Here is a 24,902-nt window from a genome sequence, read left to right on the forward strand (position 1 = left end):
AACCCCTCTGACTGTTTTTAAATGAAAATAGGCATGGAAATTCTATGCAAGTATAGCAAACACTCCCATCACGAACATGCCATTAACTGAGACAACCAATTATTTTGGGATCCCAGGAAGTAACAGGAATCTGTGATCAAGCCCCAAACTTTTTAGATCTTTAAAATGCTTTTCTACAAATATATACTAATACTAAATCCAGTTTACTTAAAACCAGCTATTATAAGTATTAAGCTGTGTCCTGGTCATACCTTTTTGACAAAGGAGAAGTTTTTCATCTGGATATGAAGAACCACCATCAGTGATACTGGAAATGCATCATGCTGTCTCTCAATTAAGTTGCAAACCATACAATTCCCATTTCGTAATCCAGTTCCCAGTTCTCAGCCAACAGATTGACAATTTTTAGACAATCAGAGGTCCAAATTTATTTTCTTAAATTCATTACAACAAACTTTTGTTTTTCTTTTCCATCTCCAAGTTTGTGGAGTACCTGCAGCTTCTGTTCATTTCCTCTAGCTCCTACACAATCAAGATGCTTATGATAAGGCAGATGAAGTCTAGGTGTTGAGGCTAGGGCTGTCCCTGCATGGGGGCACAGAAAAAAACTTCTACTCCATCATAGGTTTTGAGGAGTTGGGCTTGGTGGGCATCTGACAAAAATCCCTCTTTTCAGACATGACATGTTAATGCAAAGGTGTGTCTGAGATCAGACTGCTGGCTGTATGCTGCAATGTTTCCTTGTATGGAGTACAAGAAGTGCACAGGAAAGGTGGGAGAAGATTAAAGATCCCAGTTTGATAGGATCAGGCTAAGATTCCATTGAGACACGCTGATCATCTGTGAAGACTTTTGCCTCTCCAGTTTTTGAGCTAGAGACAACACTTTTTAAGTGACTGGAGATAAACAGCTGTACAAACTACCTGTGGGTTAAGGCATTTCATGCCTGTTTTGGCCTGAATCATATTCTCTGCTTGCATCGATGGCAGGGGTAAAAATAGACCAAATAGAAGACTACCAGCAGGGGCTGTGTGTTTCTGGACAGTGGATTAAATGTCTTGCTCTCCTTTGCACCTTTTGGGCTTTGAGATCCCCTTAAAAGAAGCACTGGGAGGGTGATTATCTTTTATCCAGTGGAGGCTTGGATAAGACACATGGTGTCTGTCCTTGACCCATACTTGACCTAGAGCTGCTTTCTAGTCTCCATGACTCCAAGGTCAACAACTCATGGGGAAACTTTGACAGTTCAGCTCTGTTAGATCTTAGCTACCAAGGGATCTTCAGGTTTCTTTGTGTGAGCAGATGTGTGGGCTGGCTTCCATACAGAGGCTCTTTAAGACTTGTACTGAGCTTGAGAATAAGTACACAGTATGATTAATAGATTTGGGGTAGTCTGAGATTTTCAGATACTATAAAATAGTGTGAAACACCAGCTTATAGCTAAGCATTGTTATTCATTCAAATGTGCAATTAGATATCCCTGCAATTTACATGCTTTTGCATGGACTAATTCTTTGTAAATTTAGTGATAGAAGTAGTGAGCAATTGTGTGTACTGGGTGTACTAATAATCTTCCCACACTGAGTCTATCCAATTAAGAGAAGTATTTAAGTATTGCATGCTAAATTAATAGATGATTTTTGGCTTTTTTATGAGTGGGTTTTTGTGCTAATAACATATGGCAGATGCAAGAGGATTTTTGTTTGTGCATAGTAGAACATTTATCATCCCTAGAATATCCAGATTAGGAGAAATGTGTAAGTTTTGTATTAGTTTAGATAACTGGTTTTACTTTACTGTTCTGTATACTAAGAAAAAAGAGTTACCCCCTCATTTATGCTCCTAGATTCTCATGATGCCGTTTTAAGATTTAATTCTGCTCCAACACGTGGCTATGAAAAAGATGTTGGAAATAAAACAACCATGCGGATCATTAATTCTCAGGTAAGATCTTCCTTTTCTGAGTTCAAGTCAATGTCTCTTCTGTACAATATGACAATAAGTTAGTAACCTCTGCAGAAGTGTTGGGTAATCTGGAAAGCAGATAGTGATTCAGCAGCCATGATGCAGAGAAGGTAAAAGTCTTCCCTTAGAGGGATGTTTGCACTGCTGTCAGTGTAGAGTGATTGCGGTAGTTACTTGATAGCCTGGTTTCAGAAAACTGGTTTGTAAAGTTTCTCATGTGTCCTACATCTGTAAAGGCTCTGCAGGATGCCAGAGCTGTCAGTAGAGAAGACCTTGACTGCACTGCCTCCAGGATCTTCACAAAGTTCAAGCTGTAGTGATCCCAAAGCTCTTTTCTCATCTTTTCCAGTTCCCCAATTATTTCCTTGCTGGAAGGCAAAAGAAATGGGAACTGAGTTCTGTAACTTTAGCAAGTCATCATTTTTGAAAGATTTGGAAAGAACTAGTAAAAGAACTTTAATATGCACTGGGTATTACACATCAGGTGAGTTTGTTCATCTGAATGGAAACAAGCGAAAATGGGATTTTCTGTGTATGGGTGTAAATAAATAATTGTGACTTGAGCTACAGTGACACCTTATGGTTGAGATTAGTTTTTCAATTTTGAAAATGCTATTGCCTGAATTCCAGTCTCGGGCAAACTAAACCTCTTTCCTCTTTATGAGATGCAGACAAAAAATCAGCAACAGAATTACTGTGAAATTTTATGACATATTGAAATGGTGAGTTTACTTAGTCAACACCAGGAGTATGGTTGGCCACATGGCATGCTCTGCACATATTCTTATTGAAGTAGAACAAAATTTTCAGTAACTGTAATTTTTATGAGTTCATTTTTTCTTCTACTTCAAGTGACTGCCCATGCTAAGTCTGTTCTTGGTGGGTGTGTTTTTTATGTGTAGAAGCTCATGTTCTTTGCCATCGAGAAGAGGACTGTTCGCTGTCATTCTGTTAACACTCATTTTGTAGGTCTTTGTAAGGCTGCAGAACAGACTAGATCTTTGAAGTGATCTGAGTTAAATATTACCCCTTCCTTTTGTTCATAAGAAGAAAGCAGAAATATCTTATTCTGGCTTTTGTGTTGAAATCAGTGTATCAGAGAACGTGGATTTTCCTTTTATTTTACTTTTTTGGGGTTTTTTTGGATATTTTCCTTTTCTTTGATGGTTCTTTATTTTACTGTTAGCCAAAATGTCCTGACAGGGATCATGCCTGAACTCCTGTGCTGGGCAAAGAAAAAGGTTTAGAAACTCTTTATAGTTTACTAGACTCAGTAGGCTCCCTGTAGAAGAGACAAATGCTCTCAGAGAGTGATCTGAGCTTTTTTTTAGCTCCCCAGCAAATTCAGAGAGATTAAATGGCTAAATTAGCTGCTGTCCATGCAGAGCAGACTGGAGGCTTCTGGCTCCCAGAGCTGCTGCAGTACATTCCTGCTGGGATGGTGATGGAAGGTCCCATGGTCTTCTCTTCTGCACTGTGTAAGGCCTCTTAAGGTCTCCCAGGGACTCCTTCCCTCCTCACTGTTGGAAATTCCTGCCTTCACTTCATTAAAAGGCTGCTGTGACCCCTTCTTCCTTCACTTTCTCCCCTATGAAAGCCCAAAGGACGTGAAGGAAGCCTGTGCAGTGGCAACAGATACTGTTATTGCAGAAAAACTCATCTCATGTATATGAATGCAGATTCACTGAGAGTGAAATTTGTGTGAACAACACCTCTGGAGGACTCTTGCTTACTGAAAGGCAAGTAGGAGCTCCTTTGTGTGGTAACTGTGGAACCAAGCTTTTAAAATCTTGACCTTTTTGTCAGTTTACTCTGTAAAATGGAGTTTACATTCTGAGGTGAAAACTGCTCTGAGAAATGGAGTTGGGGGTGCTGATAGCAGCATGACTAATTCTGTTCTTACTGTAGAAGGGTGATGGAAATCATTAAACTCAAAGTTTATGGTAGGAAGAATATTGCTATGGCAACAATATTATTTTTCTGAAGAAAAATATGCATAATCAAATATGGTTCAATGGATCCTAAAGGGAAATGAAAATTAATATGAATTTATTTGTCTGGAATGTTGATTAGTTTAACAGCTGGAACAAAATTCATGCTGTTTTGACCAATGCTGAACCTGACTGACGCTGGATGCATCAGGAATCAAAGAAATCTGGTTAGACATGGAGGGTCCTGGAAGGGGTCAGCCAGCAGGAGGGAAGAGTAAACTTCCAGTGTGGTGGGAGGATCAGGCAGAGTCCAGGGAGAGGCAGGAAGAAGTTATATGAGAGCAGTAGATCAGGGTAAAATTACAGTTACTTCAAAAATACCCCTATTACGTCCCTGTTGTTGGAATTGGTTTTGTTGGTATACCAGTTTGTACAGTCATGGTACAAACTGGTATACCAATTTGCATTTTTTGCATTATGTACCAGTCATGGTACATAATTTGCATTTTTTGATTGAAATGAGACTGAATTGTTGTTGAAATGAGAAAGCCAAAAAAAAAGGTAGTTTGGGATGGGTGGCAGGGAAAGGCATCACCCTTGGGGGCTGTAGCCCTTCAAGGAAAGCTGCTCTGTGTCCTAGAGTATCCCACAGGCAATCTGAAATACCATAACTTCCGTTTTTAAGTTCCAGAATACATGGTAACATTGACACGTGATTACGCAGCATCTCAAGTGGTCCCATCACATCCTTCACAGATGGAGAATAACTCAGCATACTGCTACTTCAAACTGTCATGAGTGCTGTTTATGGCTAAGCTTTTTTATGTATATTTTTTTTAACAAAACAAGATGCTTAAAATCAACCAGAACTTGAGCATAACAAACAGCAGCGTGGGTAGGACTGTTCACTTGAGAGAAGGATTTTGCCATTTTTCTGGATCCTGCTTGCTTTTAATGCTGTGCAATTCTTTGCATCTGTGTTTGCAGATTCTCACCAATCCAAACCATCACTTTGTCGACAGCTCCTTGTATAAAGATGTTATCTTAGTAGCCTGGGATCCTGCTCCCTACTCTGCAAATCTGAATGTGGTAAGATATCCACTTAGACCCTTCTTCCCAATTAGTTGAAAGTACTGGAGAAAATTCATTTACTACTTTAGTCTCATGGTTCTCCCTTTTGTCCATGAACCCCAGGTTCTGTCATTATCTGAGTAGGGAATGGTATTTTTACAGGAATAGGTCAAAAATTGGTTTATTGGCCAAAAACTTTTTAGTAGCCAGCAATTATACTGGAATGGACTGTTCTGAGATGCTAGGATTGATGAATGATGGGGTTTGTTTGATAAAACATTGCTATTTTCATGTAACAGCGAGTTTTCCATGTGCTTGCCAAGGAGGGAACATTGCTAGATTTCAGTAGGAGGTTTTATCAAGAAAGTGAAAAATTGCATCATTTTTCCCCACCTTCCCCTCTGCCTTCCCAAACAAAATACAACATCCTAGTGAAAATCACTCTGGGTGCCTTCCCCATTTTTCAGGCCTCCTCCCCACCAGACTTCCCTGTATGTCCACTGTCCCACAGCCATCTGTGCCCTGCCATCCACCCCCTCACTGAGAGCAGCAGATGTCCATCTGGTTGTCACTGGGGGAGTCTCTTCTTTGGCTGTTGCTGCAGCTCCAGTAGACAAGTTGATCTGATGGCTTTTGGCACCGGGAGCTGGGAGCTGAGCAGGCTGCAAAGTAGAAAGTAAGCCTTCATCTGCTGAACTCCCTTAGCAACAGATGCCAGAGGCTGCCTGCCTCCTACGCGGGCTGCCATCAGCCTGCGTCATGTGCTGCTGCTGCCTCCGTCAGGGACAGGGATGCTTTCAAAGGAAGATTCCCCCCCAGGCCTAGATATCATGTCAAGCTCTATGAACCTCTTCTCTGATGTGGAACTGTGAGGGGAAAATGGTCTTGGCTCATCCCTCATCCCACAGCAGTCAATTAGTTGTTGGGAGTCTCTGTATGAAGAAAGCAAACAGAATAGCCCAGAGTGAGAATGCCTTTCTAGCAGAAGCATCCAACAGTGCAGGCTGCTCTGCTACCTTTGCTTCTGTTCTGCAGAACCCAAATGAAGCCAGTTTATGTTATTGTACATGTAGTGTTCAAAGCACGCTTGATACTATTAAAAAACATCTGACTTTTTTCCTCCCAGTGGTATAAGAAGCCAGACTACAATCTGTTCACTCCCTACGTACAACATCGCAGGAAGAATCCAACCCAGCCATTCTACATCCTCCACCCAAAGTTTATATGGCAGCTCTGGGACATCATTCAGGAGAACACCAAAGAGAAGATACAGCCTAACCCTCCTTCTTCAGGGTTTATTGGTAGGTGTATCAAAGATAGTCCCAGTAGGCATGTTTAGATTTAAAAAAAAAAATTAAATTTAAGCACTGCATGAGGATTGAGTCCATACATGTGTACTGTTTGTTCTTGATATTCTATACAGAAACAATGACTGGCAAAAACACACAATATGAGAACTAGAAAATAGTTGAATGAATTTGATCTGCTTTCTTGCCCTTCACATCCATAGTATGGATACAATATCTATAAAACATGCATATATCTGTGAGAAATTTGTATTACTTCATATTAATTTATCTGTTGAGGACCAATTCAATTCTGAAGTCCTTTGTTGGGATCAGAGAGCAGAGAATCCTCAGACAAGTGAAAACAGATGGCAGATCATAAAGAGGATGAAATCAATGGCAGGCCAAGCTGTATTCCCTACATAGGCTGAGGGCTTCCGGCGCTCAGCCTAAGCACTTCTCTTCTTCACTGCAAAGAGTAGTGTTTCACTGTGGCTAGCACAGGTCTTTCCCATGAGAATTCTTTTTGTGTTTCATAAACAAAGATAAAGTTTGGATGTTTTTTAAAACAGTGTCCCAAGATTTGGACAGCTCAGGCCTGGCCAATCAGGCCTAGGGGGAGGTCTCAGGCTGACCAATCGGGGTGACCTCTGAAAAAACGATATATATATTGAAATCAAAACAATAAAGGCTTTTTTCCTTCTTGCCACTGAGAACTGGGTTCTTTTCTCTGCTAGCGGCTCAACAGCGACATTTCACTGAATTTTGTGGTCCTTCTTGGGGGATAATTTGGCACTGTGCCCACAATTCATACATCAGAACAACCTACCTGATGCACAGCAAGTCCTGTCTGTGAATATCTAAAGGATGCAAGTAGTTGGAGTGGCAAGGCTGAGTCAGGGTCATCCTTGCTTATGCTTCTGGACTCGAAGGGCAGTGGAACTTCAAATACCATCTTCCACTTTGGAAACTCCATCCTTTCCTCACTGACATTGTGATATTGGTCTAGGTATTTGCTGCAGTCAGAAAATGCTGTTTTTTCTTTCTATCTGAATCTGAAAGTAAAGACACCTGAGATTGCATCTGATATGAGAAGACCAGTTTTGAGCATTTATCTTGGATTCTATATGCAGTAGTGGCATCCTAGGATACTGTGGAGCACACCGAAGTCCTTAGGGTACAGAAACTGCCAGAGGGATGACATAAAGGTGTCTGGGAGATGTCCATCTATGCCTTGTGTGGGTTGTGCATACCTGGAACATAAGAGGAAAGTAAAGGACACCTTGTGTGTTGTAAGAGTGGGGCTTGGCAGTTGGTTACTTCTTGAAGTGAGAATGTTTTGGAACCTGTTTGCAAAAATTCACAGAGAGAAGACAGCTCATGTGGAATGATCTCACCAGCTGCATTCACATTTTGCAAAAATGTTTCTTGTAGCAATGAAGTTGTTGATAAAAATAGGTTAACAGCTGCTGATTGTAAGAATAGTGAAGAGGATCATTGTGCTGTCAATCTGTACTTCCACCATACATAAAAAAACACTTCAAAAGCTTTCTTTGAAGAATGGAATTAATTTCACTGTGAGAATAGAACAGCAATCTTCAATCCTGAATCTAAATGTTAGTGACAAAAAAAATATCCTTCAAGCAGAGAAAGCTTTGAAAATATCAACCATTAAACAAGCAAAATTTTAACAACAAAAGCTGCACAGATAAATACACTCTGTTTACAAATGGAAATTGCTGCCTTCTCCTCTAGTGGGAATTTTACTTATATTGTTCTTTTCCAAGGAGCAGTGCTTTTTTTGGTATGCTATTACTAACTTAAAAATACTTGGCAATAAGACAAGCTTATTGGATATCTTATTCACCTCATTTCATAACTAGCTACTGTTCTGATAGATGCATTTTTAATATTTTGTTAGGGAGAGTCTTCGTGTTTTGGTCACCTTATTGAATTAATGTCTATGCTTTGCACATATAGTCTAAATACAGAGGTAGCATAGAAGCAGCAACTGCATATTGTCAGAGACATAAAGGGCAAGGTAAAGCATAAAAAGTAGAATGCAGCTTGGCAGAAATCTGAAAAGTCATGTTGGTCTTCAGGTCAGGTATCTCTCAATCACTCATGCAGCAAATAATCCTATTGGAACTGAAGCTGGCAGACACAATTGAGTGCACCTGTATGGAAGAGGTATCCTGAATATTGAGCTTCTACCTGATTCTTATAAAATCCATAAAATTGTTTCCTGTAGAATTAGTAGAAAGATTGAGTAACCGATGGCCATCATAAAATAAGTGTCTTAATTTCAAGAAAAGAAAACAATTTATTAAATGGCCACACTACTAAATACCATTGTGCTTAAAACAGCTATATGAAGGAAAATAGGCTGTTGTTAAATAGAGGGTATGAATTTTCAGATATAGATAGATAGATACATACATACATACCCTGAATCTAAGCAATTTCTAGCATGGACCATGATGATTCTAATCATATGGAAAAGGTTACAAAAATGGTTTTGAGTCAAGTGAGACACTTTTGTTTCAAGCTTTTTAGCCTCCAGTAGGTCCAGTTTACCAAATTGGACAAATGTATAAATTAAAACATGAAAACATCAGGATGTTTCCTTTCACATATGTCAGGAATGTTTTAGCATGGTCTTAAACTATTTCTTCAAGAATTACATTTTTCACCTGGCAATTGTGTCTATTTCTGCCTCTTAGCACTATTTATAAGAAACTGAATCTTCCCAAAGGGAGGATGTTGGTGGAATGTGTCCTCACAGTGTTCTGCAGCATCCTTCCACAGTGACTGATGTCAGGGGAATCTTTTAACATCATTAATAACTGTATTACAGTACTTAAGTCACAATGTTATTAGATCTCTCAGAAAGGAGGCCAGTGGGGAAGAGGTAGTCTCTCACATGCTTTTGTTTTAGAGGAATGAGAGAGAGGGAGACAAGAGGTAGAACTTTCCTCCTGCTTTTTTAACTGTGTGGGAGCTAGGGAAAATAGTGAGTTTTGCACTTCCTTTAGGGTATGGGGTGCCCAATATCAGCACAAATTCTGCCTGGACTCCCTGCCTCCTTGAAACCCTTCTAGGTCAGCTCTGCACCAGCTCAGTGTTGCTGAGGAGAGGCAGTGGCATTGTGACAGCTGGTGGCTGGAGTGAGGGAAACAGTGCATGTCCCAGCTGTGGAGAGGACAGGAGAGAACTGGGAGAGCAGGATTGGTTGTGGGGGGTTGGTGTGTGGGTAAAGGACCTACAGGGTAAACCAACCTTTTTATTTTAATCTCGGAGTCTTTTTCAGTTTGTTTCCTGAGACACCAGCATGGACTTCCGCTGGCTTGTAACTTCATCTTATGTGGCATGTCATATCTTGGCTAATGTCCCTCCTTGTTTTAAATCATTTGCTCTTTGTCTTCCTAGTCTAATCCTTATAAGAGCTTTGAGAAGCCATTCCTGCATATTTTTGCGTCATTTTTTGCAGCTGCTGCCTTCATGCTTCTAAACAAATCTCTGCACAGTATTCTCATCATCTTGCATTAGCATTAGGCAATTACCATGGTGGCTTTTCACAGTTAAAGTTCTTGGTTCACATTTGGCTGAAAAATGAGTTTGCTAAATGAGTATTGATATGTTTACATTTCGTCTTGGATTTGGATCTATGCCATTTTTCTCAGAAGAGGCAAAAGCATCCAACCACCAAACCTCAGATTTGGATTCTGCTGGCAAATGCTAAATTAGCACTGTTACTAGGGAAGGGTATGCCCTACCTTTTGGCAACAGAAGTAAGTTACCTCTCACTTCCTGTTAATAAGTCTTTCTCTGTGAATTATGAACTCAGTCTTCCTCCCCTCTCTCTGTACATATTGAAGTTCAGTTTTTAATTGAATCCAATAGTATATAAATTGGCAGTGTCTATTGTTACCATTCTGCTGTAAAAAAACACTGTTCCTGTACCCTCTTTGGTAGCCAGTGGAAACAGCCTATTCTGACCTTAAATTTTTGTCATCTGAAGACCAAGAGCAAAACTGCTGAGTTTCTCAAGAGCAGCATTCTATGCTCATTGGATGAGATGGTACATTAGCATTCAGAAAGTTTGGGGGCTTTTTAATAATGTCGAGATTGTATAAAGGCTTTTCTGTGGAGATTTTGCTCCTGTCCACTGTTTACTTAGTGCATTATCTATAAATTCGTACTTACCATAGTCCATCGGTACACTTTGCTAATTTACCTCTTCAGAGGTGATTTTAATTGAAATTCACATTTAAATATTCTTACATAGCAGCAACTTTTATTTTTTTTAAAAGCTAGCCAAAAGCTGTGACTGCATTATTTTGGGTTGTTTGGGTTTTTTTACTCCCAAATCAAAATGAATGGTGCAGATTCTTAGTTGTGGTGGTGGGTGACTCCCCCCACTGCGTTACTTACTTTTTAGGTTGTCTATGTAAGTGGAGTCTTTGCTGTGTGCTAGAAGTTTTAGCATATCATACAATCCACTGAACACAAAATAACTAAGCCCAGATTACTTTATTGTTGAGAGAAAGGAAATGTTGTTTGAGGTTTACAGTGTACATAACAGTTTGAACAGTTATGCATCATTAAGAGTTGATAACATTATTTCAATCTTCATTTGCATGCATCAAGACAATAGCACAAGCAAGGCTATCATTACACTGCAACATTAGCAGGTTGTTGTATGACCAGGAGCTCAAATCTAAAATGGCTTCGGAGAGCATGTTGCATAGAAGTACGCAGCTGATCTCCAGCTCTGCTTAGAAAAAAATGCCCTTTCATGAACTGAAAGAAACAATTAGACATATTAAGGGTTGCCTTTATTGCTGTTATTCAGCTGTTTTGCCAGCGGTTGGTGCAGGAGCAGAATAGTGCTCACTCTTTCCAGCTCAGTGTTGTTGAAGTATTAGCACACAAATAAACAATACCTCCAATACATAAGCTTCAAATTATTCTTACTCCAATAAAAAGCACACTGAAATTTGAGTATCTCCCACTTCCCAAAATGCAGACATAACAGAGAAAACTCTCCTCATAAATTACGTGAAAAGTCTTTACTATTCTAGTGTATCACCCAAAATTAAGTAATACTTTTTAAATTACATTACATTACTGGTCAGTATTTTCCAGTCTATGCTCCTACTACAGAGTATATTATTGTGATTAATGTAGAGCTTTTTGCATTCACCAAGTGATAAATACGTAATTTTCTAAGTCTACTGTGTAATGCTGGTATCTATACATCAAAGATGACAAGTATTGCACAAATTATTAAGCTTAGGCACAGGGCTGTTTGGTGACAGTTCTTTGATAAATAATGTAGTTTTCTTGTGGTTAGTATTTTTCACATAGTTCATGAACTAAACAGAGGTAAAAGAACCTTTTTGTAGAAGCAAAGTGCTTTAAAAAGCCAGAGCTGCTACTACTGCATGTCCCAAAGAACAACTGAGGCACATTTGGCCCAGTTTCAAGGAGTTTCCTGTGGTACCTGCAATCCAATCAAGAGAGACTGTAGTAGTAGACTCTCATATAGAAAACTATACATTCTAAATGCTTTATGCTTATTTGTAATGCTCTCAAGTACACAGATTATCAAACACAAAGTCACTAGTGTATCTAGCTAAATATTTTCTGTAACTGAATTTATGATGTGTGTGAAATGAGATATTATGAATGTAATAATCAGATTATGTGTATTTAAATGTTTTCAGCATCTCTTGCATTATGTTAAAATGATGCTGTGTTCTTGATGAATGTGTGACTTGAACTTATAATTCTAGATGCTTTTGTACAGCATCTGTTGATTCAAGTATATTAAACTATATTTTACTTATTTGTAAACTAGAAAACATTCTTTTTTAAATTAGAGTGCTAACCACAAAGCTTAATTGTACCATACAAGATTCATGTTGGAAAATCGAAACCTTTGGAGTTATTCAAATTGCCAAAAACAAATTGAAAAAACATTTTCTCCTTTTGATTAGAATCCATAATACATGTTCATTTGTAAAAACCATCCATGCAAGGAATTTAATCTTCATATAATTCTGGTTTAAATGTTCTCAGTGCAGATTGTAAAAGCTAGGTTTATTTGAGCCAATTGGACTGAGTTTAAACTATACCCAACACTTGCTAACAACACATATATCTGCCAAATAGGAAAAAATAAAAATGCTACACTACACATGATCTTAACCAAAAGGCTGAGAAGAGATAATACACTTTTCTAACTTTTTTTAAATACTAACATATAATATTTTGAAATAGATAAAAGTATTTTAGCATCTACAATTCTACTCTTATAATGAAGTTGCATTTGACTGTTTCTCTGACAGTCACAATTTCTTTGGAATTATATATTTTATATTATTTTTAAAAGAGTATTCTATGCTCACTTTTTTTTTTTTTAAATGTCCAGTTGGGTATTCCTGAACATTGCCATTTAACTATAAAACATTCATAAAACACACCTTTGAATGTTCTACCACAATACAGGTAGAATTAGTAAGCATTTTTCCATTTCTGCAGTTGTAATCCAAATGGGACTTTTGGAAATCCAGCAAGGGTATTAGAAGTAAATTAGAGTGGCTGATGCAGAATTATCTTCAGTTGTGATTTTGAATGTATGGTAGCACCAGTCATGTTTGTCAAAGCTAAAATCAGGCTGAATACCCTGACCTTTTCCTTAATGTGAAATATGGATTGGATACTTAAGATCTAAAAAGTCTTCTGATGTTTGCATGCTACAGATAGCCTATAGGCTTTCCCTTTCAGGTTTTACATTTTCTTAAGTGGTGCATGTCTACTGCCCTTCCCTGAATACTTTGTAATTCTCTGCTTTTACTCCCATTCCCCTACCTTAATACTTATGAATGTTGAAAAAAACCACATCTCCCTTCAGCTTAATCCTTGCACACAAAATTGCCCCAAGTTTATGGTCCATGGTTGGGTCAGTCAGAGAGCAGGACTTGTACATCCTAGCATTAGCTGTTTCTAGTGCAGCTCTGTATTTGAGTTAGTCATCCTCAGACTTAGAGCAAAAAATAGGTACCACTTAAATATTACTGTGAGCCCCATATTCCCCTCAATATGTAACATTTTCATCCCATACTGGGAGTGCTGGGTATCCATGCTGCCACTTAGGCTTCCCCTACAGCCAGCAGAAAAACCAGGAACTTCTGGGGAATGGTTTGTATGGTCGATTAGCACTGCTTCCTAAAAGTGCCCACTTTCTTCTGATGACAGCAAAGGAGCCTGTGATACCTATCTCAGGTGTGGCTAACTGCACCAGGGGCACATTTGGTCACACCTTGTTTTCATTTCTTCTCACAGTGCTCCTGGAAAAGCCAATTATATTATTTTTCATGAAGCTCCAAAAGCTACTTACATAGGAGAGTGGAGGAGAAGGTTCTTGATAGCCAAGTGCCAGACTCTTACATTCAGTTTCTATCTAGTCAGTGGAGAGGAGCAACACTTAAAGGAAAGTTGTCTATAAGTGAACAATTCAACACATCCTAAAGGAGACATCTCAAATAAGTCAGATAAGTTCTGCCGTAGAAATACGTGTCTTCTGCATTGTCTGTAAAGAATGGTTTAGACCAGCAAGGTCAGAGATGGGCATGAACATCTCAGTAAGATTAATTCTATCCAGACTATATATATATTGTGTTGGGACATTGACTGTCTCATCCTGTTTATTTATAGCTCCTTAGGTCATGTATAAGACAGTCTGTGCTGTTTTAGATGCAATAATTGTGCATTGACTGCAAATTAACGTAAGGACTGTTAGCAGAGACAAATATTGAAGTGTATTGTATGGAAATTCTTCCCCCTACAGGCTATCAAACAATGAGGTTTTTATTCATACTGGTAATCACAGAGGAGTGTTGAGATATGGAACAAAGTTGCAGATGATGTTGAATTGGGAAGTGATGTGAAAAGTACACAGATAAAAGAAATAAGTATATAGACATACTCTGAGGGAAGTACAAGGATAGGAAATAAGCAAGGCACACTTGGACACTACAGGTGTGGAAAAAAATGCCAAGAAAATGTCAAATTCAGGCACAGAAAAGAAACATAGGAAGCTATAACACAGAAAGAAATGTGTAAAGATAACAAATGGGAAGCAATGTGGGACTTCTCAGAATAGACAGGCAAGCAAAATGAGTTAATGGAACCAAGATTAAGTCAGAAAGCAGTCAGGCACATACCTCTTCTTTATCTTTGAGACTGCATCCAAAACATAAAAGTTCAAACATAATGGAAAAAATATTTTGGGGGTCATGTAAGTGCCAAAAACCTATTGGTGATTTAAAAAAATTATAAAACTATAAATTATATTATAAAATTATAATATCATTGAAGCTAAGTGGAGGAGAGAAGGGAGGGTGGGAAAATGACTTATAAAGCAGATGAAAATATAGCTTGGCACGCTTATACCTGCTGGATACAAATGTCAGTAACTCCCTGCAATGTTGTTAAAACCAAGCAAAGATAGAAATTGAGTTAAGGAGTGGTATGAAAAAACATGGGATAGAATCTGAGACCTGTAGTTCACGGAGCTCTGTTGGCTGCCCTGTTTTAGGGACTTAGGAAAAACATAGAATAAAGACTGAATGTATCCTGATGTAAATGTCCTAATGGTCTGAACTGCTGCTATTCTTTTAAAGATGCTCAATTAATGTTTGTGAACTGAGTTTGTGATAATGGCTATACAAAACTAGGGCTATCCTTTGTGGAGGGGGTTCATATCCTCCAAGGCATGAGACAGAAATGAACCCATGTGTTCTTTATTTTCAGAGAGGACCATATTCATACAAAAGTGATATCTTCCTTTCCAAAAAGAACCTATTTTTTTTTTTCCTTCTCCATCCCCTTGTTTTCTCCTTTTATTTTTTTTTTTTTTAATTAATGTAGCACAAAACAACCGGAGCAGATCCTTTCGAGGGAGAACCTGGGGGCTACATCAGCAAAGCAGAGGGACCTACCTACTCAGGTTCATGTGTAATCCTGCACCTCACCCACAGATCATTCGAATGGGAATCCTGGTTGTAGCACACTGTTGGTCCCATTGGCTGGAGTCTGTGGTGTTAGAAGTGCTAAAGGAAGAACAGCCTGGCACTGACCACCATTTTTCTCCAGGCTAGGGTTTGAGCATTTGACATGTACACAAGGTCTGGAAGTATCAGGAATGCTCCTGGTTCCGCCAGGACAGATAAGCCTCTAGCGCGGGGACACTTCTGTATGTGGTAATCTCTGCTTGTTGTAGCTCATCTTTGATACTTCAGCACAAGAATGTGCTGTAAATTAGCTGTCACGACTCAAAAATTAGTCTGCCAAGTCACTGTCTTTCCTCCTGCCAAACATCATTGTCCAGCACGAGCAATGTGAGTAGAAGTTACAGTTATTTATGAGCAACCTAAGCTGAAATCCCAATCCCAGTGGTCTGATAGAACCAGGCAGGAAAGGTAAGGAGCTCAACTAGATAGCCCAGCATGCCTTTTAGATTGATTCTATAGATGACTTTAGACTGAGCTACAGATGACTAAAAACTAAAACTCTACCACTTCTAAGTCCTCTGCTAATTTACAGGACAGTCAATGATATTGCTTAAAATTTTGTCATGGTGGAACCATACCTGGCAGTTAAGTGGCCATCTTTTCTGTTGTTGAGGAGTCACAGTTTTTGTTCTTGACAGTTTTACAATCTCATAAATGGCAACTTCCTTTATTATTTTTAAAGTCAGCTTGGTAATGTGGCAGTGAAGTAAAACACACTGTAGTTAAGGCTTGTACTTTCCATCAGAGCCAGCTTTGCTAAGATGTTGGAGGTATAGCTTTTGAAATTGGCTCCAGGCTTGGCTCTGGGTGCAGGAGAGAAGTCATTTTACTGTCTGTTTCTGGATGTGGTTCATTATTGCACAGGTTTCCATCATCCACCCTCTGATCCAGCTGGATAACTGTTACCTTGGAGTGGCAGGTGAGCTCTCCATCAGTGGAGGAAGGAGGTTGGCAGTGGAAAAGCTGACGAAAGCATTTGTAAAACTAAAACAACAAAAAACCAAACAATTCTAGACATAGCTGCTTGGCAGGTTACAATTCAGAGCATCTCTATAACATCTGCAAGGCAAGGAAACTTGGTTTATTAAGCTTGTACTTTTTGTCCAAATAGGGATTAAATATTTTTTCACCATGAATATGTGTTTCTTGCTGCATAAGACAAAAGTTCACCCTAATTTGTGAACTTCAGAATTTATGTGCTTAGCTTTTCTAAGACTATCAATTCTGCAGAGTGTAAAGCTGTAGAACAATTATTAAATATTCTCAGAACCTTTCATTTATTATAAAAGAAGATTTAATCACAAAAGTATTTGGTTTTCAGTTACTTCACACATCAGGCAGGGAAAAGTAATTTTGATAATCTAATGATAGACAGCAGGGAGACCATAGGGTTCTTTTCATTAGCAAGCCATTGAAATCCCTGCATTCCCAAACTGTAAACGACACTTCAGAAAATGGCTTTGCTTAATTAACAAACCAAAATAATTTTTTATGTTAATTCATTTCACTTCTGAGATCTACCCAAAACACCTTTGATTATGCCAAAGCTGTTGTGCAGAAAAAAACCCCAAATAACAGTTACATCAGTTCTTGTCTGTAAGTGCCAAGTGAGCAGAGTTACACAGCTGCCTCCTCTGACAGCTGAGAGTCTTGTTTCAACAGATACCAGTAGTGCTACAAATGCCTCAATAAATTTCCTACACAGATTTATTTTTAGTGAAATCTTAAAACCAATAAATGGCATCCAAAACGTACTTTATGCCACTTTTCTTTTGCATGGCTTTGTGAAACAGAAACTTCCAGGAGCTGTGATTGATGTGAAAGTATTATAGTTTAGGCAATTTTGTTGGTCGTTATTTGGTATTAGTCTGAAAATGTGCAGCTGCAACAGCAAGATTTCTCTTGTTTCAAGGCTTATATAAAGATCTCAATTGACTGTGTTGATGGTAGTGTGCCATTGGCATGTGGCAGAAAAAAATGGGTTGGCATTTTGTGGATTTCTTGCTGGGCAGGCAATGATCAGGGGCTTTTCCTTATGACAGCCCTGCTCTAGGTAGGAATTAATCTTTGGCATCTCTCCATGAGACTCTTCACAGAATTGTCTGAAGCTGTGGGCTTCTGTGCCACCACATCATGGATGATGTGTCTTTATATGCCCTTCTGCATGTGTTTGGCCAGGTCATCCTGCTTAGAAAGAAGCAAGTGAATGGGAAAAGTGGAATTGGTTCAGTTTCAGACTAAGAAAGACCAACATGGCAATAAGGTGGAGATGTTTTAGGGATTCTTGTGGGGTATGTTTGGTGGACAGTCGATAGAGTAAATGGGAGGAGATGGGAAAGAGCAGTCTTCTCATTCAGGAGGCTGGTGGTGATATGCAAGTCCTTTATAGGCTTTTTACTCTTTCTTTATGACTGTTGTCCTACCCTGCTGACTCTACAGGGATCACAATCATTATGTTTTAGGGACAAGTGAAAGCTGCTCTAATAAAAGGCACTATTGCTTCACTTAATGATTTTATAGAATACTTAAGGTATGTGACAGCAAAGAAAAAGCAGGAAAGAGAAAATGGATGACTGCAGGAAAATTTCTGCGAGGAAAGTGAAAGCTGGTGTTCATTTTTGTCTTCACTTCTCGTTGCAGGTATCCTGATCATGATGTCCATGTGTAATGAAGTGCACGTGTACGAATACATCCCGTCGGTGCGACAGACTGACCTGTGTCACTACCATGAGCTCTACTACGATGCAGCGTGTACCTTAGGGGCTTACCACCCACTGCTCTACGAGAAACTCTTGGTGCAGAGGATGAACAAAGGTTTGCAGGACGACCTGTATCGGAAGGGGAAAGTCATTTTGCCAGGGTTCAAAGCTGTCAAGTGCCCAAAACGAAATAATTACTCACACTTGTAGAAATAAGTCCTTCAGAAACCATGTGCAATAAGGTACTACTGTCGTACTATAAACAAGAAGAGAATACTTGAAAAAGTGTATCTTAGACCAATCTAGTCTTGAGTCTATAAATTGTAATTAAGTAGCAGGCATGAAAAATACTTCTTTTCTGAGCCTGAGTATTTATTACTGCTTTGCAAATAGTTACAGGAAAAAAGCAAAGGCTTAGCTCACGAAGGTGCAAAGGACATACTTAGGCAGAAATATAATGTATTGTTGTTGGTGTGACTGTCAGAATTTGTCAGTGGTCTCATGCTACATATGCTAGACTGTAATTTTTTTAAAATGAATTTATTTAACTGTCAAATCTGGCATTGTGAAAGAGCCTCTATTGTTCAAGTATGTACAGAGTGGCCAGTTGAACAATGCAGCATTTCCCATGGCTCCATGGGATTTTCATACTCTCCCAGAATGAAGTAATTGCTACTCCAAGCTGTGCAGTCATTCACTAGAGTAGAGTTTGATGCCTTTTCCTACATAGGCTCAGTTCCAGGCTCCAGCTGAGCAGGGGTTTATGGTGGCCCTGAAGTGTGTGTGCAGATGGGTGTACAGAGCTAAACTGGTTAAACTACCGGATGTATTTTTGGTGCCAGTCTCCCATGCTTACACTGACTGAAGAGGAAGAGAGGAATGTCTCATTTTTTTAGAGAAAGAAGAACATATTTGTCATCCAATTAGGAAGAAAAACTCTCCCTGAAAGGACTGTCAGGAAGGTGTGAGATGGAAATGCTGCCTTCCCCCAGTCTGTGCAGATAGAGAAGATCCAGAGAAAGCCAAGGGAGGCTGTGCAGCACTCACATATCACACTGAAAGTGAGCATAGAGGGAGCTCACCTCTTGTCAGCAAAGATAGCATTCAGGAATGTAGATGTTATTTGTTAGGTATTTAATTGGTATCTGAATCAAAATCACTTGTTAGCAAATTCGTGCTGTTAAGAGAGTAGAAGGAGTTTTCTGACAAAAGAAGATGATATCAGCATTTTTGAAAGACTATAACCCAGAAAAGCTACAATGCCTGCAAAAAAAACCTGACTATGGATTGGATATGGAGATAGTTTGGTATTTTCATTCATAACAAACAATGAGAATATTCTCTAAGGCACTTCTAAAAGTCTGCCTAGTTGCTAATATACTTAAAACATTATTTTTCCATATTTTCCAAGACTTCAGATTTTCCAGGTGGTGGAGGTTAATGGTTTGGAGTGGGTTTTTCAGTTTTTTGGTGTCTTTTGTTATTTTTTCCCACCCAATTGTACCTTTTCTTTTAGAGTAAGTTCAGCAGGAATATGTGTGCATAGAAGCACAGCTATATCCTACTCATGTCCTTCCAGTAAAAAAGCAGACAGCTCAAAGAGGCATTGAAAAGAATAGCTGACTGGTTGTGGTGGAAAGCATTTTTTGTGTTTTGACTTAAGCAAAAAGATTTTTTCCTGAAAGACAGAAAAAGACAAACAACATTAATGACTATTTCATCTTCAATTGTAATGTAAGTATAATCACAAAATCCTTTTTCTCTCACTCAGCTCTTTGGGAAGCATTATTGGAAGGATCTTTTGGAAGTATTATTTTCCTTCCTCAGAATGAAGAATATGTGTCTTACATAGGACTTATCCTTCTTTGGGCTTTATGGTGATCTTAAGATTCTTCTTGTTGGCAGAAATTTTGTGTTGATGATCTAATAACTGTACTTCTGTTTTGTATGGATAGTTATGTCCACAAGGCATTTTGGGACATATCAAAATTAATAGGTTTTACTCATACTAGCCTTGGACTCTGGATGTAGTACATATCAATTTCTTTTTAATGTTATTTATGGTGGCAACTTTTTTTCTTGAAATGAATAACATTGTTATTTAATTGCATGGAGAATAGATAGCCTACATAGTACTAATCTATTTTTCCATATATTTGGTACCCTGTTTGCAAAACATAAGCAGTCTGAACAGTGCAAACATGTCTGTCTCTGCTGTACCCTGTGTTAGCTATGACATAACTGTAAAGGAAGAGAGTTAAACTTTGTAAGACTAGTGAATATGCTACTTTTCAATAAGCAGGAAATTCTAGAGTTCCAAAAAGAAAAAAAAATCACTTTGACTGTCCTGCAACCACTAACTTTTAACTTGGATTTTAACAAAGAAGAAAAATACTAACTGCATTGCTCAACCACCCACAGCAGGATTAGGTAGTATTATTTATGCCCTCAGTAATTCGTCAGAATAATCAACATAGCTGTTGTACAGACCAAGGCAAATTATAAAATTTCATGTTACAAGTGCTGAGCATACCTTCTTAATACATCATTTCTATACCAATGCAGAACCAGGTCCGAAATGTTATAAAATGAACTGTATATTTTAAATTTACCGGACTGCACATTGAAGCCCTTGTAGCCAAATTTTTTTCTTTGCCATATCCTTATTTATATGGCAGTCAGTCCTCCTTCCACAAGTGCAAATGTGGGTGCTGTAGCACTGTCACCCCAGAAGATGCTGCTGAGCTCTGCTGCAAACGCCTGCTCACAGAGGAGGAAGACCAACCTGCGATGCCACCTTTGAAAAATGAGCCTGGTGTGGCTTTCTAACACTGGCTTCTACTGTGATGGTTTACTGGTCTGCCTGCTCAAATACCTTGTGGCTGCTTAAAGAGCATTTTCTCTCCTACCTTGTCTTGTCCTCCTTCAGTTTTTTGCACAAGTGCATTTGATCAGCTAATTGAGGGCTCCCCTCCACTTGCTGCAAGGGGGTAGGGGCAGAAATAAAATAAAGGGGAAACATAAAAGACCTGCAGATGTACTCCTCTCACCACTTCCCACTCTCTGTGGCATTGGCATTGCTGGCTTTTATAAGAGCCCTCCAAGTGTTTTTGCATTCATGGGCATTTCCCCATCCCTTGTGAGGGCAGGGAAACATTTGCAAAGAACACATTCAGTAAATTTAAAACAGTGAATGTGTAATAACACTGAACCACGTATCTTCTAAAAATAATGGGTGAGAGTGCTGGTTTTAGATACCTACGTTAAATGCAGCAATATGAAAGGAAGTGAATTTTCTCACCAAGATCATGGGGCTTTTTGGGGAAAAGATACAGGCATGGCTTCATAGCTCTCCCATGTGGTTGTCACATACCAACAGAGTGGGACAGCAACTAGACAAGAGAGGTTTGCACAAACCTGGTGCTTTGCAAGGTGCATCATTAGCCAAGCAACTGCCTCTACTGTTTGGCCCCTGAGCTCCCTTTGCACTTGTTGTAGGCTTTAAATTTATGGAGTTTTACTGCCAAGTAGGAACAAGTTGCCTTCAAACACTGTTGAGCCTCATTTCTGTGCCCTGGTGCTGTGGTCAATAGTTAAAGTTAACTGAAACAAACCAGAAACACAGCAGCAGCTTAAGGGAATGCGCTGAGTTTATGCTGAATTTAATTATGCTCTTCTTTCCCCACTGTGAACTCTGTAACTTTTCTGACTTGCGGTGCTCTATCACTTTATGCATTCAGTTTTGGATGGTTAAATCAAGGTATTCTTTTGTTTATTCAAGAAAAAAAATGAAATATTTTGCCTAATTTTGAGCCAATATCTTTTCACTAGAAAAAAAAAACATTATTTGTTCCATTCCTCTATAGTTCTAAAGGTTACCTCAGCATGAACTCATACCCCAGTCCTTCCTTGGATTAAACTACTCTATCTTTTTTTTACCTTGTTGTGCAGTTTTATGGTGTAGAAACTCTGGTAAACTCAGTGAAATTATCATGATGTACCTTTGCAGAGAGAGAGGGGTGATATAAACACTCTAATGTACACTCTCACTGTACAAATTTAATTTAAGTGTTGTCTTTGGTCAAGACACTTTCTTTGGTGAAGACATCCAAATTCTGAACTTGTTGCTGTAGATCTCTTGCCAAAGTCAGGAAAACCAAGAGAGTTTTTGTTGTTTTTTTTTTTTTAATGAAGACAAATGTCTACACTCACTGGTTGCACAGACTGAACACAGTCATTTTAGAGACTGATTCAATTAAACAGGAGCTCAAAACACATGCAGAGCAATCCATAGTGGGGTTTTTAATTTCTCTTTTCTTCAGAAGTTTTTAAGTATGGAAAATACCGTTTGGACAGTGACACAAATGTACCATGAAAGGAGTATTAAATGCATTGACTGCAACAATAAATGGTTACTATTTTTCCCTTCATGCTTTCTAAAGTTGATGCATATTTAAATAAAATTCTGCTTTGAAGTAGGTAATTCAGAAGCCTGCTGTTAAAATGATTTGAATCTTTCCCAGCATCTATACTCCCACTCCCAATGAGGATACCTGATTTAACTGTTTGAAATTTAAAGTAGCCCATGTCTGGGCATACCTGCATCACTTAATGAATTTTGACAGTGCAGATGTCTTCTCTCTGGCTTAGCAATCAGATTCAGAATTTTGTTCTTGAAATAAGAGTTGTGTGTAAAAGCCTTACTTTTTTTCATGTCATCTCATCACTTTTAAAATATGTAGTCATTGAACTATTCAAATATAGACTGTGTACTTTTTTAATAGCTTTGAGAATTATTTTGTATGATGATTTTTTTAAATGAATGTGTACTCTAATAACAAAGCTTAAGATTTTATGGGAGTCACATTTTTAAGCAGTGTTTGTATACATTTTAACACTTTTTATATTTTCTATTATGATTTTGTATATTTTTATGTATACACAGTGTACAGATTTTTTCCTGTAAATAAAACATTTGTTTTCACTTGTTTAGGAGTGCTGGTCTTTTCATATTGCCTTAAATGAATGACACTGAACTGCAGGTAGAACAAAAGAGGGAAGGTGCCTGTCAGTTCTGCCAACAATTTCAATGAAATCTCAAATGGAAATGGACAGCTAATCTGTCAAGGAGGTATCACAGTAAACTACAGAAAAGAGGCAAATATTTTAAAGACGGTTTTATTCTGAAGTGAACACGTGTACCTGAGCAGGTGTTCTAGGATTCCCTGGGAGAATATATTCACCATACTGCCCTATATTTGACTGTAAATTTCTTGTGATTATCTAGCCCTCAATGGAAGTCACTCTGATGCCTTAATGCTGTTCCTGAAGTGCTAGTAGACTTCAGCGAAATGGCTGTGCCACCCATTCGAGGAATCCAGCGCCATGTCTTAAGGGAAAAGAACAGACTTTTTATTAAATTATTAATTAAAACAAAAAACAACTTACCAAAGGGAAAATGTAACTTGTCATTCAGTCTGTGATGAAGTACTGTATAATTCAACCACTACAAGCCTGCTTACATCCATTAAATGTGAGGCATACCACTACTTTTGGTACTTTTTGAACTACACAGTGGCCTGAGTTGGGCCAATGGAGGTGCTGATCTGTTTTCATCTCAGGGACTGATCTTGAGTCCATGCCAAAAAGAAAGCTGGTTACACATTAGTGGGATGATAAAAGTTGGATTGCCATCATGCACGTGCCTGGCAGACAGTAATCACACAGCTCATCCTGTGTGTTACACCAGCTCCTGACAGGCAGTGTTGAGGGGCTAATTACTGTCATGATATGCAAGTAACACCTCTTAGAAAACTCACATTAGTGAGAGACACTAGAGGATAAACTGAATGCTGGGGTGCACAAATGAAGCAACTAAATGATACTTTTCAGATCCAGCAACTTTGCTTTTTTATTTAAAAAATAAGAAAAAAAGATAACTCTATTCCATCTGTTAAATGCTCTGTCAGCTTCACTGTCTGTGACCTCAGAGAGGACATTCTTGTCTCACTGCATTCAAACTCTACCTCAGCAGGAGGTTGAATACCATGAACAATATTGTGTGGGGTACAGAGGACATCTTGCTGTACACACTATTCTTTAGCAGTGACGGTTTTAGGAGGTGTGACATTACTTTGTGATAGTGTCTCAGGCAGCCTTGGAGGCAACTCATTCTCAGGTTTATTCCCAAAATTGCACTGCCCTTTTATGAACAACATGCCTTTGCTGGATGTATCTTTTATTGTTTTTCTCACAGAAGCCAGCTGTGTTTCACTTGAGTAGTTCTTAGGGGCATAATTCTATTGACAGGTTGAATACAGGCATTTTGGTCTGTTTATCTGCATTATGAGCTTGCCTGTTGTGATCTGGCTGAAAGACGTGTCTCAGGATGATCAATTCAACTTGCTGTCTTGATTGCAGCATGAATTTGTAGAAGTGATTATTCCCTTCTACTCTGCTCTGGTGAGACCCCAGCTGGAGTACTGCATCCAGATCTGGGACCTCCAGCAAGGGAAGGATGTGGACCTGCTGGAGCAAATCCAGAGGAGACCCACAAAGAGGCCAGAGGGCTTGAGCACCTCTCCTGTGAGGAAAAGCTGAGAGAGCTAGGGTTGTTCAGCATGGAGAAGGCTCTGGGGAGACCTTAGTGCTGCCTTTCAGTATTTAAAGTGGACTTACAGGAAAGATAGGAAAGGCCTTTTAGTACGGCCTGTAGCAATAGGACAAGGAGTAAAGGTTTTAATCTAAAACAGTGTAGATTTAGACTAGATATAAGGAAGAAATTTTTTATGATGAGCATGGTGGAACACTGGAACAGGTTGCCCAGAGAGGTGGTTGGTGCCCCATCCCTGAAAATATTCAAGGTTGGAT

The 24,902-nt window shown here is 38.9% G+C and overlaps 2 protein-coding genes across 4 annotated transcripts in view; one reads left to right on the top strand and one right to left on the bottom strand.

Annotated features, from left to right (window-relative positions):
* The window catches only part of ST6GAL2 (ST6 beta-galactoside alpha-2,6-sialyltransferase 2), a 176,072-nt gene extending 153,122 nt beyond the window's left edge, over positions 1–22,950 (top strand). For all 3 annotated transcript variants that reach the window (XM_085053955.1, XM_085053956.1, XM_085053954.1), the window contains 4 exons: positions 1,847–1,944; positions 4,884–4,985; positions 6,094–6,268; positions 17,974–22,950. In XM_085053955.1, coding sequence (XP_084910081.1) covers positions 1,847–1,944; positions 4,884–4,985; positions 6,094–6,268; positions 17,974–18,242 — 644 coding nt within the window. In that variant the 3' untranslated portion in view covers positions 18,243–22,950. The remainder of the gene's footprint in view (positions 1–1,846; positions 1,945–4,883; positions 4,986–6,093; positions 6,269–17,973) is intronic.
* The window catches only part of LOC146444388 (pinopsin-like), a 74,742-nt gene continuing 65,929 nt past the window's right edge, over positions 16,090–24,902 (bottom strand). The window contains exon 4 of the mRNA XM_085053957.1: positions 16,090–16,317. Within this exon, the coding sequence (XP_084910083.1) occupies positions 16,090–16,317 (228 nt within the window). The remainder of the gene's footprint in view (positions 16,318–24,902) is intronic.

Source organism: Lichenostomus cassidix, chromosome 1 (genome assembly GCF_008360975.1).
Source record: "Lichenostomus cassidix isolate B80296 chromosome 1, HeHo_3.0, whole genome shotgun sequence".
In the NCBI taxonomy this organism is placed as follows: Eukaryota; Metazoa; Chordata; class Aves; order Passeriformes; family Meliphagidae; genus Lichenostomus; species Lichenostomus cassidix.